The sequence below is a fragment of the Gymnodraco acuticeps genome, unplaced genomic scaffold (genome assembly GCF_902827175.1).
Source record: "Gymnodraco acuticeps unplaced genomic scaffold, fGymAcu1.1, whole genome shotgun sequence".
NCBI classification, from domain to species: domain Eukaryota; kingdom Metazoa; phylum Chordata; class Actinopteri; order Perciformes; family Bathydraconidae; genus Gymnodraco; species Gymnodraco acuticeps.
In genome coordinates, this window is record NW_022990125.1 from 3,672,739 (window position 1) to 3,685,221 (window position 12,483).

Sequence of the window (12,483 nt, forward strand, 5' to 3'; positions counted from 1 at the left end):
AAAGTCATATTGAAAATATACAGTATTTGCTGATTTATGCTTGTGCTTATTAATGGATTGTCTAACTATAACGCATGTCTGGGTTGCATGAAGTATGGAAGGTATTTCTCATGGAATACAAATGAACTGATAAAGGTCTGCCTCAGGGCAGCATCTGAAAAGACACGTTGGAAAATTCTGGCAAGAAACAAAAGAGAGAGGAGTGTAGAGGAAATGGTTGCCAACTTTCTCCCGTTTCCCGTCATCGATCACACTTTCACTTTCGCCACAGACTTGTATAAATACACCTGTAGCTCTCCTCCTCACAGCAACACCTCTGCACTCCTGAAGAGACTCCCTGAAGAACCAACCTGAGCTCAGACCTGCGAAGAAACAGAGACATGGCCTCTCGAATTGCACTTCTCCTCTTGCTGGGTGTCATCTGCGTTGGGTTTGCATCAGGTAAGACACATTCTTTGCATTAGCAGTAAAATAGATTCGTATTTCAGAATGCTTTGAAAGTGACTGTAAGGAGCATGTTTGTTCATCGGCTGTACTCTCCTGCAACTTAGGTTCAATCGATAAAGCCCCAGGCCTATGGACACTTTCCTTTAATTTGCACATGTGCTCTCCTGATGAATTTGTTTCTCTGTGTTCTTCCAGCCCAGATTGCCCAAGACTGCTGTATCAAGGTTGCTGAGAAGCGTTTGCCGCTCCAAATCCTCCAAAGCTACACCATTCAGGATGCTGGACAAGGATGCTCCATCAGCGCTACTGTGTATGTAAAATATTTGTATGCATTTAGTGGCAAAATCAAGTCATTTGATGAGATGCCCTGTGATTTTACAGGAGCTGGTTTCTCCTATTTTGTGTGTTTTTTTTCAGCGTTCTGTTTAGTGTTCTCACCTCTGTGTCTCTCATCTGCTTTTCCAGGTTTGTTTCAAAAGTTGGAAAAACCCTCTGCGTCCCCCATCCCAACGATAAAGCCTGGGTGAAGAGTTACATTAGACAGCTGAATCAGAAACATCAAAGACATCACTAATCAGGTACATTCTATATTCTCTCGCTGAACTTTAAACATAATGATTGCACCTCTGTGAAGGCCTATTGCACCTTTTTTTACAAAGAGTTTGATTTGAAATTCTTTCTTTCTGCAGGTGTAGAGAGGAGTGGACTGTGGGAAAAGGCTGCTGACAAACGAAAAGGGCCGACTCTTAACTGAGGGCAGAAGACGGCAGAATCCTCTCCATTTGGCTTCAGTCTCGTACTTTAGTAGATCAAAACCGTTTGAGAAGATCTTATCTTTAATATCTTTGAGGAATCATCCCCTCATCATGCCAGTGAATCCAGTAGCTACATGTACAGTTCTTGATATGTGTCCTCTCATTTGTGGTGAATGCGGTCTAAATACATTTGTGAATGAATGTTTTTCATTTATTTTCTATTATCTATTGAGTGAAATGTACAATTGTTTGTTTTGTTTCAACCATAAGACTGTACGGTGCCTGAGGATAATGTCCCTAAATTATGTTTGTCAAGATGTGTTTATATTTTATAATAAGTTGGATTTAAAGTGTATTTTAGTATGACCATGTATAAAATGTAGATTTATGTTTCAAAAAAGTTTCTCAATAAAGTTTGATGTATTGTAACATTTAGTGGATTTCTTTCTCTAACACACATCACCTAACTGCATCCACTAGAGTTAATATAACAATTATTAAAATAGACAAACATTTATATAAGCAATGTGTTAATTACTTCAAATGTTTGTCATGATGCTGGTCGTTAAGGAGGGATGAGATCAATTTCTTTACCCAGATGGCCTGGGTTCAACTAAGGCGTGTATTTATACTTCTATGTCTAGGTACTGGTACGCTTCAATGACATTAACATATACCAAAGACTGGACGAGATCTTATCAACAGAGAGAAAAGGTGTTGAGCTATACCTGTATAAATGACTGGATGTCATATGTTTCCCACGGTGGCCAGGAGAGTTCATTTTACACCAATTTAGAAAAAGCCATAGCAAATTATTCTCAAAAAAACAAGAAATACACAAAATAAAATGAACAAAATACAAAAGCAAGCAGATTCAAAAACAAGTTTAAGTTGAAATGGGTATTGGATTATGAATTTGATCTTAGACTGAAGAAAAGCCATAGTTTTTAGTCATTCTCCTGACTAGAATTTGCATTGCAATTCAAAGGGCCCCTAGTATGTTCATGTTCATATTTGTATTTTGTGCATCTACTGTGACATGTTGACATACTTTAATGTTGAAAAAGGTCTTTATTATTCTCATACTGCATTTTCACCCTCTGTCTGAAAGCAGAGCCCAGTCTGCTCTGATTGGTTAGCTGGCCGGCTCTGTTGTGATTGCCGATCACCTACAATGTGTTGGGGCACTAGCTAATAGAAGCGTGAGTGATACATAGTGATGCCACTACTGTATGTCACGGAAGAAAAGGAGCAATTGAGGCGTTTCAGGCAGGTGGGGTGGGGGGGTATGTGGGAGAGAAACTCCCTCTGGAAAGAACTTTGGGATTCTAGCCTATGCAGACCATTACAATTTGACATGCACAAAAACCTATAAAACACACTAGAGTGAATAGAAAACCCAAAAAGCAGAATAGAGCCCTTCTAATCTTGGTAAGCAGTCAGTTATGCAGGCATACATTATTTTCCCAGGAACATTTGATCTCTGCTGAAACTGAAAGCTGGGACCTCAGCGTTTCAGAGCGGTGGTCCTTCCAACTTCATTTGACCTTATGACCTTCTTTTTACGAGAGACAGTGTCTCAGGGCTCACAGCCACAAATTGTCCTCAAGGCCAAAGAACAAGACTCCTAATGTACTGTACAAGAGCATCCTGTGGAGTTCCCCACATTGCACATGGGGCTGTGTTGGATCACAGATAAGTCAAAAATAAGAGAAAAACTCCATGAGCATTTAGTTACCCGGAACAGATTTGCTGCAGATGTCCGTTATAAGCAAAACACCCATGAGTGTTATAATGTTTAATATTATTGGATTATTATGACTGATTCATTCTCAAATCAACATTTATGCAATAGCAACAATATCACATGCAAATGGGGTTGCAAGAAAGCATTGCTAAAATGTTTTAAACAAGTACAGCTGTTCCAAAAGGCTAGAATCACCAGAGAATCTTTACCAGACCCTGTAGCTAACTCAAGTTCTACCGAGCGATTTAGTATCTTTAAGCTTCCAGCTATGTTTCCAGTTTTACGTGCGGTGGGTTCGTTGTTTTGATACGCTTTGTTCTCATCTGTGTGGTTTTAGGCTGCAGCAGGACCAAAAAAGGACTCAAGTTATCTTCCTTCCTTGGAACAGTCATTACAAGTTGACAACTAGCTTGTGAACTAAGTAAATGTAGCTGCTAAAGAACATCAACATTTTCCAAGCAGTTTTTTTTGGAGGGTAGCCGTAGATAAAATACTGGACCTCACCAGGTGATCTGAAACAAAACTCCAAATGAATAGCTGCTGATTTGGCATTAAACTACTGTTTGTTAACTTGAGTGAGGTTATGATATGGCTATATTAGGCTTACTCATATAGACTTTATATAACAAATGGATCTAGTCAATGTAACATTTGCCATCCAGCAATGACACAAGAGGTCAGTCTCAACCAACACTGAAAAATACACTTTCAGGCAACAAAAATACTACAAAGCACTTGTACTAACTGAAAACATACGGGAATCTGGAAAAGTTGAAGAAGAAAACGTGGATAATGCTTTGGTAGCAACCTGTCAATCACAAGGTAGCTCCACACGGTAGTTGTTCTCCATTTGAACATAAATGGGATCCTAATTTATAAAAATGGACCACATACTGTAATGAAGAAGACTTGAAACTAGCGATTTAGACCATGTACTCATGTTTACCAATACACAATCCAGTCAGAAGTCCTTTGGAGTTATTTTCAATCAGACTTAAGTCTCCCTGTTGCTGAACACCTGAATGCAGATTTAAGGCCCTTCTGCTTTGGCTTCACTTTTCTCAACTGTTAGTCACCACCTGTTAACTTAGTGCAGTGCCTCAAGTGACCAAAAAACATTTTCTGTAGGTTTAAATTATTTGAATATTAAATTATCATACTTTAAAGAAAACTATGACTCTTGATCTTCTTCGGCCTTGATATTTGGCTTGTTGGAATCATAAAATAATTGTTTTAATAAAGTATTCAAAGACACAGGGAAGGTAAGACATGTCCTTTCCCGTCAGCCTAGGTGACATGCTCACTCTAACACAATAACTGCTTTCTGGATTCCTGCCAAACTTTCCCTCTGCAGACAACAGCTCAGGTCAAACTACTTTTTATATCTTCCTGTAAGTACTTCAGCTGGGAAATTCCAAGAGAGTAAATACAGCTGACAGATAAGGCACACATCCCACTAGGCATTTACAAGAAAAGGAAACCTTCTCTGTAAGTGCCTCATTGGCCCTTACAGCGTGTGAATGAACCGACGGTTAATGTGTGCCTGATTATGCAATACAAAAGCCGTATAATGTAAGCTGATAGCAAAGCAATTCAAAAATAGTTATTTGATGTCAAGACAAAGGGATAAAGGCTCAACTTCCAAAGAATCAGTTTCACTGCAATTAATGTTTTTCCGAGAAGTGACTCATATTTCACATATATATATATTATATAATACATATTTTCACAATATATCAGCAAAAGGAAGTGAAATTGCGTAATAATGCAAGTGCTTGTTCTGTTTAACACAAAAGAGGGTATGGATTTACCATAATAACATTAATTCTCCTACCGTTATATCATCATGTGCGATCTCAAGCACTGGATGTATCCTCAAGATGTATCCTCAAGATGTATCCTCAAGGTAGATAAAACGTGTATTTTAAAAGGACAATAAACAACGCGGTGTCATAAAGGTTACTCTACTACATGATAACAAACATTAGTCGCACCGGTGGCCCACTGCATACAGCTGGTGCCCTTTTTTATTTTCTTCACCCTTGTCTCCTCAGACAGACTGAGTCCGCCACTGATGTGAAAAAACCTTGTTTTACAGTCAAGTTTACTGCTAAGGCCACAGTGTCTTGTCTTTTATCTCTTATGATAAAAACATTAAAGCGACAGCCTCTTGTTAAAATAAGAACAGTGCAGGAGAAATTATAATTTGCTGTTAAATTCTAAAAGAAGAACAAATATAGCAGGATAATACAGTATGTTGTTGGACAAGATGTTGTTTAAGAAGATCAATTCTAACTATGGTGAGTTAAATTATGATTGCAGCTGACATTTGAAAGAAACCCAGATTTCGGAGTCAAAGTAGTGTTACTTTAGTTTAGTATGCAGTAAAATGATAGATTGTGGGGGCATTCCAGATCATATTTTGTCATACTTTAGGTATGTACTGTACTGCAGTTGCCCTTAAAAAGTATGTTGTGTTGTAATAACATTGCATCTTGAACGTTTTACCCTTTAGCTCAGGGGTGTCAAACTCAAGGCCCGGGGGCCAAATCCGGCCCGCCACTTAATTTGATGTGGCCCACAAGAGCTTGCAAAGAGTATACTACGTTTATTATAAGGTTACGTGCTGCTTTACAGGATCACGTTGCCCATAAACTAGATGCCCCACAATGCATCTCATTTTTTGAGATGCGCACTGAAGAAACTTGCAATTACTTACCTAGAGTTCTGCTTTCAGACGTAGTTAATTAAGTGATTACCCTATCTGATAATAATCCAATGCAGATGAAATATTGTAAAATAATACATTATTTTATATATATTATATATATTTATCTATGTATATTTATATAGTCTTAAAGTTACCACCGGCCCTTTGAGAGCAACCATCATTCAAATGTGGCCCACGATGAAATTGAGTTTGACACCCCTGCTTTAGCTCATATATTTGCTGTGAAAAAAATGGTTGGTCTGAAAAAGTGTCATTCTGGCTTTGTTATTGCAAAATGTAATTGGATCTAGTAGGAAACGCTGGTACTTTTGGCAGGATGCATGACATACTCTGCTCTTCAGTAAGGGTATTGGAACTCCTTGTATAACAAGTGGACAAAGTAACAGTGACATACAGTAACTCATTGGTTTGTGGACCTCTTTGAAGAGATTGGTGTTTTGGCCGTTACTGTCATTATTTTTGGCAGTTTATTTTTACTCTAAAACGGATCATAATTTGAAGAATTGACATCACATCATGCTGTATCAATAAAGAACTGAAACTGTAAGTAATCTTCTGAGAAAATCTGAATAGTGCTGGGAATTGGAATAATAGGTGACCTTAGCGGCCAGAAGTGCCCGAGCAGGAGGAGGAGGGGCAGGGAAATGAAAAGTGAAACTGAGTGGACACTGATATAAGAGCAGCCATCAAGGACAGAAGCCTCACAAACTTTGCCCCTGCAGGTGCTGAAAAGAACAGCAGGCTCAGCCAATCAGCATCCAGAGAGACAAAGAGAAAACCTCATCAGCTAAGCTACCAGACATGGCTCCGTGGGGCGACACCAAGCTTTTCTTCTGCATCCTCTTCATCACCTGCTGCTGCTGCACAGGTAAGGCATCCTCTCAGAGACCCTATAGGGACACTGCCAGAAGAGAACAGGATGTATCTGAACAATTCCACTTGAATAAGAGGTAGTGGTTTAGAGAAAGGGGAAGGGGAAAAAGAATATGGCAAGTTCTTCTGCTTATTTCTACAGATTAAAAATTAAAATACAGAATACAAAAATGGTCGAAGAAAGGTTTTACAGTACGTTTTGCATGGTTAAAATTATAAGAAATGTGCTAATATATAAGAGAGCATACATAATTTCAAGGTTATATCAAGTGTAATACCTTGAATAATTTCAGGTTAGGTCAGTTAACTGCTTAAATAGTGAAAATGTTCCAACACTTGGTGACAGGACAATGAAACAATGCCTTTAATTTAAGCTACCAGAGCAAAAACAAACACAGTGAGGCTGTAGGGAGGGAGTGCTGCTGGTTTTCCCCTCTCCTCGGCTCCTTCTTTGTAGTAAAGGAAAGTTCAAGTGAACTACCGGAAAGCCAAGTCAGGTGACAAAGACCAATAAAGAATAACTTTAGTTGTGTCAGTAATGACACAACATCATGTGTTCAAGGTACCTGCATTTGTTACTCAGAGAAGATATCATACAGCCGGAGTAATGATTAAAGCAAAATCTTAACCATTCATTTCTTCCATGAAAGGTAAACTCCAGCTCAAAGGACAATCATTTTGTTTTATTTTATTATGCTTTAAAAAGTTCTTAACTTGAGGTTTTATTGTGTATTCTGCTAGAAAACTTTGTTTAAATGTTAAATGTGCAGTTGCTTAAACATCGTCATTTTTGTATTCAATGTGTTGAAGCACTAGCCAATAAGCACAAGTGTTCTACGGAGATTTCCCTATGTTACCCATGTAAACCAAGAAGTCCAATGGAGGTGCTTCATGAAGGGGGAGAAGGAGAAACTCCCTCTGGAGGGAACACAGGGATTTTAGCCTTTGTAGACCATTTACATGCACCAAAAGCTATATAACACACTATAGGAAAGGGAAAACCCCAGAAAGCAAAGCGCCCCTTTAAGCTGTTGAAATATGCTATCTTTGAGGACATTTCATGTATATCATAGCAGTGGAATCTCATTTTATACTAAACTGACCTGATCCTATTTGTGTTTCAGTGACATTCGCGCAGCTACCCATGGACTGCTGCTTGAGTGTCAACCCCAAAGCAATTGATAAAAGAATAGTGGTAGACTACAGTCGACAGATCAGCGGACATGGCTGCTCTATTGATGCCATGATGTGAGTTGAGGTGGTGTGTGTGGGACTCACAAGGTACAGAAACATGATCATATCTCACCTTGACCTGGATGATTTGGTGTTCTTTGCAGTTTGGTGGCCAGAGAAGGCAGGAAGCTGTGTGTGCCTGTTGACGAACCGTGGGTCCAACTGGTGGTGAAGCATGTGAAAGTCCTGAAGAAATTCTGCAAGAAACAACAATATAAGGTACCTTGTCTCTAGATATGTTTCAGCTCTACATTTTGAAAGGACATGGTGTAAACATCGTATTTTTGTAACCTCAATGCAAGAAAAAAATGTATGTGTGCCAATGGAAGTTACTTGAAAATTGTTCGTTACACATTCCTCATTGAAAATCACATTACTATTTTAATTACTTATCAGCAAATCTGATCTGCTACTTGTTCCATTGCTTTTGTTTGTCTGTTTAAAAAGCTGACAAACCTGCATGTCCACACTTGATCATACAATAACAAACTGTGATTCTACGCAATTCATCCAATATTTTATAACTCTAACTATTCCTTTAAATAGATTTTCATGGTAAGAAAGTTTGAGTTTCAAATGTGGTAATTTAAAGCATTTTACCGAACACCAGCCAACATTATTAACACAACATTTGACTTAAGTTTCAAAGACATGAAATTGAAAATGAAATACAAATAATTTGTTCAAGTTTTTAATCTGTAATGGTTATAGTAAAAACACCTTGTTGCAAGCCTCATTAAGTTGAAGTGAGCTACAAACCGCAGCCGCTGAGTCATGTTGCACCGATGCCAAAGTAATCTGTGTGTCTTGTGCCTTTCATCACTTCAGTTAAGTGTTCAACACATTATTGACTTTAATCTAAATATTTGTGTACACAGAGAAGAGTCTGCACTGGAGTGAAGAGGGTGTAAACTGAGAGCAACCCCTTCAGCAATCATCAAGAGGAGGGAAAGGGGTGGATCACACAAATAACTGAATGTTTCCTCTATTTAAAAATTGAATTTTATATATTCATGTCTATGTGGCAAAAAAACTAAATATTTTAGATTTTTTTTCAAATATGTTTTTATAGTACTACTGTTTTAGAAGAATTATTGAAGTTATACAAGTTTAAAATGTGAAAGTTTGTAAGAGTGTGTGTCTCTGAGCTAACTCTGAAGAACTAATAAGGCAGCACATGTTTGTTTGTTTGTTTGTTCGATTGATCTTGATTGTTGACGTTTTTCAAAATAAAGCCTATTTTTTTTCTAAATTATGAATAGGTCTATCATTCTTTGTCGATGACACTCTTCACTCTGTGAAATGATCTATGTTTATCTTTTTTCTATCCTTTGGATACTTCCACAGCTGTAAATAGTTATTGGTTTCACTTTAGGTTTAGGTCGTATTTTACAAACTAACAATCTGGTCCCTGTGAACTGTTTCTGATGGGTTTGCTGCACTTTCTGTAAGAAGTAGTACAAATACATGTCTAAAAGTAAGCATCAGTCCACAAAAACATATTCAAATAAATATCAATATAACAGCTTAATATGTTGGTGCTTTGTGCAAATATTTTGAGGATTGTATCATGCACATGGTTCAGATTTGTGTACATTAGCCATACAATTGTGCAAGTGCAAAGCAAAGGAAATAGGAACCAAATGTATCAATCCAGACAGAATTGTACCATTTACAGATATGCTGCCACAAACAATCAAACACCTTTCAAACAAATCAAATGCATTTAAAAGTGATTTATAGGCCTCTGAATAAACTTAGGATGTTTAAAGAAAAAATATGAATAAAACAGGACCTAGATCATGGTCAACACTCACGTCTGGATAAAACTGAAAAGGAGGGCAAAATCATAACGATATTCGACTGTGTAAAAATAGTAATACATAATAATATAAAATAAAACATAAAAGCCAGACTGAACAGATATTTTCGTAGTTTACACTTAAACATATCAAAACAGCTCATTTTAGGCTGCTCTAGAAATATAGTTGAAAACCAAATGTTTTTGTTATTTTACTGACAGCCTAGTCTGAGGGGCCTTTCTGGACTTCATAATTATGTCATAATGTGTGATCTCCTTTTGGTACAAATCTGCACTTATGAAGCAGAATTTTAAATGGGATGTAGCTAGTTTATTGTAATCCTTGTTGGATGCGGAAGCGTTATACATTTAAACCTGCTAGATATCAAAGACTGGAGGAGGAGTTCATGAAAAGGAGCCAGCTAAATATCTAAAGGGCTGATGAAAAAGTGGGAACAGGTGAACAGGTAGTGGGGGAAGGATAGGTGACTGCACTGGAGGGAAAGGAGTTGTAAAAGGGCAAAGAGGGTCTGGATGTGGGGACTGGCACAGAAGAAAAAGAGAGCATTCGGTGGACGGGAAGATAATGAATAGGTTCATAGTGGAATATGTTTCTTCGAAATTGTAACGTAATGAGAACACAGCTGTTATAAGTTAATATATGTAGCCTTAATCCACCATGTGACAGCTGTAGGGCTAACATAAGCTAGCTGGAGGGCTGACATAACCAATCGGAGGACTAACATAAGCGTCTGGCAGACATTTGGATCACTGGTGCTGCACTCTCCTGGTTTTAATCCTACCTTACAGACAGAAAACAGTTTATTCAACTCAATAACCACAAGTCTAGCTGCTCCACTGTTTCACATGGTGTCCCCCAGGGGTCAGTTTTGGGTCCACTCCTCATCATCATTTACCTCCTTCCCCTTGGCACTATCCTCCGTCACCATGATGCCAAATGTCACTGTTATGCTGACGACACACAGGTCTACATATCCACCAAACCAAACCCAACACTGCCCTGCCCCCCACCTCTCTCACCACCTGCCTCCAGGACATCAGGAGCTGGATGAGCCGTAACTTCCTTAAGGTCAATGGGAGCAAAACGCCTGCTCGTTGGCTCCAAATCCATCCTCTCCAAAGCTTGACCCCCCTCTGCCCCAGACCTAATCATAGACGGTTTCCCTGTTCCCTATTCCACCCAAGTCAAGAACCTTGGTGTTATTCTGGACAGCTCCCTCTCATTTGCGCCCGACATAAAAAACATCACCCGGACTGCATTCTTTCATATACTAAACATCTCCAGACTCCACCCATCCCTGTCTCAATCCATCCCTGAAGTCATGGTTCATGCATTTGTAACATCCTGCATTGACAATACCATCCTCTCAGGCCTTCCCAGCGAACTCCTCAATCAACACCAAATCATTCAGAACTCTCCTCATCCAACTGCACATGCTCCCTGTAAAGTACCGGATTGACTACAAAAATCTCCTGCTCACATTCAAAGCCCTTCCCGACCTGGCCCCCACCTATCTGGCCGACCTCCTTCAGGAGTACACCCCCTCTCGCTCCCTCCGCTCTTCCTCTGCTGGCCTGCTAACCATCCCCACCCCACGCCCAGTCACCATGTGCTCAGGGTTTTAGCTGCACTGCTCCCAAACTACGGAACTCTCTCCCCCCACACATCCGACAGTCTGACACAATCACCACATTCACGTCCCTGTTCAGATCAGCCCACTCACTGTAGTGCTACATGTTCCCTGTTACTGTCCTTTTTAAGCTTTTTTAAGAATATTTTCTGAATTGTAAGGGGTCATTGGGTGCTTTGAAAGGCGGCTCTAAATAAAATGTATTGTTATTATTATTAGCTGAAGGGCTAACGTTAGGTTCCCAGCCCAATTCTTACAACTCAATGCAAAGTTTTGATTAAATAAGCATTATTTTCCATTTATTTTATGTAAAACAGTTAATCTCATTATTTATTTTTTCCCAGCTTCCAGTCACACATTGCTTAAAACACATTATCTACTGTAGATTCCAATCCTGTCCTTAAGTCCCATAATGCCTTTTGTTGCTCATTGTTGCTCTTTTAGGATTATCATTTCTATAACATGCTGATTCTAAGACGCTTACTCACATTCAGCTATTGTTTCACTCATTATTGCGAATTTATTGTAGATTTTGTAAAAGAAAGCCTTATTTTGAATATTCCAAAGTTTTCCTTCAGGACTTTAGACACTTTCAATTCTCTGTCATGAATTGTTTCACCGGGAAATTTGGATTTCTGATAGTAGATTCTGAGTTTTTGCGGCTATGGAAAGCTACTGAGTTGGCATCTTTTGCGAGATTGCACAACTCCTTTCATAGTAATTTAAAACCTTGGTTAAGTCAAGCGCATACGATTTTATTTGGGCATCTCTGATGAAGGGGTTTTGTATACATAACATACAGAAAATAATAGATGGATTGTGAGATGAATTTTGAGAATTGCAGATTTACAGGCTGATATGAGAAACTTCTACTTGATATTTAAAAGTGGGCTTTAAATGGATTCTCAGTATGATTAAGTAGATTGAGTTCTCACTTCCACAACACACCTCTCTATCAAGGTAACCTTTCATTTGAGTTTCACCAATTCACATTTTAATCCTCCATATACCTCCTGGAAAAAGCAAGAGATTATGTTTCACATTAACAAGGAAACATGTTTACCAAGGTGAGGGGTTTCATGTGAACGTAATAGCAGAAAGGAATATGTGTTCTTCACCTCTTTGATGTCATGGTGATTAGCAGCACTAATCTAAACATTGCTTTTGTTGAGTAACTTCCCCAATGTTGCCTAATCCCCTGGCTTGCTGTCAATTTCCTTGTAGATCTCCCTGAATGATGCAAC

General features: G+C 38.7%; 2 protein-coding genes across 2 annotated transcripts; both read left to right on the forward strand.

The window, feature by feature from the left end:
- Nucleotides 1-263: 263 nt before the first annotated feature.
- On the forward strand, nt 264-1,261 carry LOC117546480 (C-C motif chemokine 21-like). The gene is made up of 4 exons (XM_034216724.1): nt 264-441; nt 643-757; nt 913-1,025; nt 1,137-1,261. The coding sequence occupies exons 1-3, from the start codon at nt 381-383 to the stop codon at nt 1,019-1,021; spliced, it is 285 nt and encodes a 94-aa protein (XP_034072615.1). The 5' UTR covers nt 264-380; the 3' UTR covers nt 1,022-1,025; nt 1,137-1,261.
- A 5,093-nt stretch (nt 1,262-6,354) lies between these two features.
- On the forward strand, nt 6,355-9,042 carry ccl19a.1 (chemokine (C-C motif) ligand 19a, tandem duplicate 1). The gene is made up of 4 exons (XM_034216686.1): nt 6,355-6,548; nt 7,678-7,801; nt 7,891-8,005; nt 8,665-9,042. The coding sequence occupies exons 1-4, from the start codon at nt 6,482-6,484 to the stop codon at nt 8,695-8,697; spliced, it is 339 nt and encodes a 112-aa protein (XP_034072577.1). The 5' UTR covers nt 6,355-6,481; the 3' UTR covers nt 8,698-9,042.
- The last annotated feature ends 3,441 nt before the right edge of the window (nt 9,043-12,483 follow it).

Bases quoted from the DNA above. Each gene is read 5' to 3' on its own strand.
- LOC117546480 (XM_034216724.1), top strand. From the start codon at position 381: ATGGCCTCTCGAATTGCACTTCTCCTCTTGCTGGGTGTCATCTGCGTT. The intron at 442-642 runs GTAAGACACATT...GTGTTCTTCCAG, and splicing joins CTGCGTTGGGTTTGCATCAG to CCCAGATTGCCCAAGACTGC. The intron at 758-912 runs GTATGTAAAATA...CTGCTTTTCCAG, and splicing joins TGCTCCATCAGCGCTACTGT to GTTTGTTTCAAAAGTTGGAA.
- ccl19a.1 (XM_034216686.1), top strand. From the start codon at position 6,482: ATGGCTCCGTGGGGCGACACCAAGCTTTTCTTCTGCATCCTCTTCATC. The intron at 6,549-7,677 runs GTAAGGCATCCT...TTTGTGTTTCAG, and splicing joins CACCTGCTGCTGCTGCACAG to TGACATTCGCGCAGCTACCC. The intron at 8,006-8,664 runs GTACCTTGTCTC...TTGTGTACACAG, and splicing joins GCAAGAAACAACAATATAAG to AGAAGAGTCTGCACTGGAGT.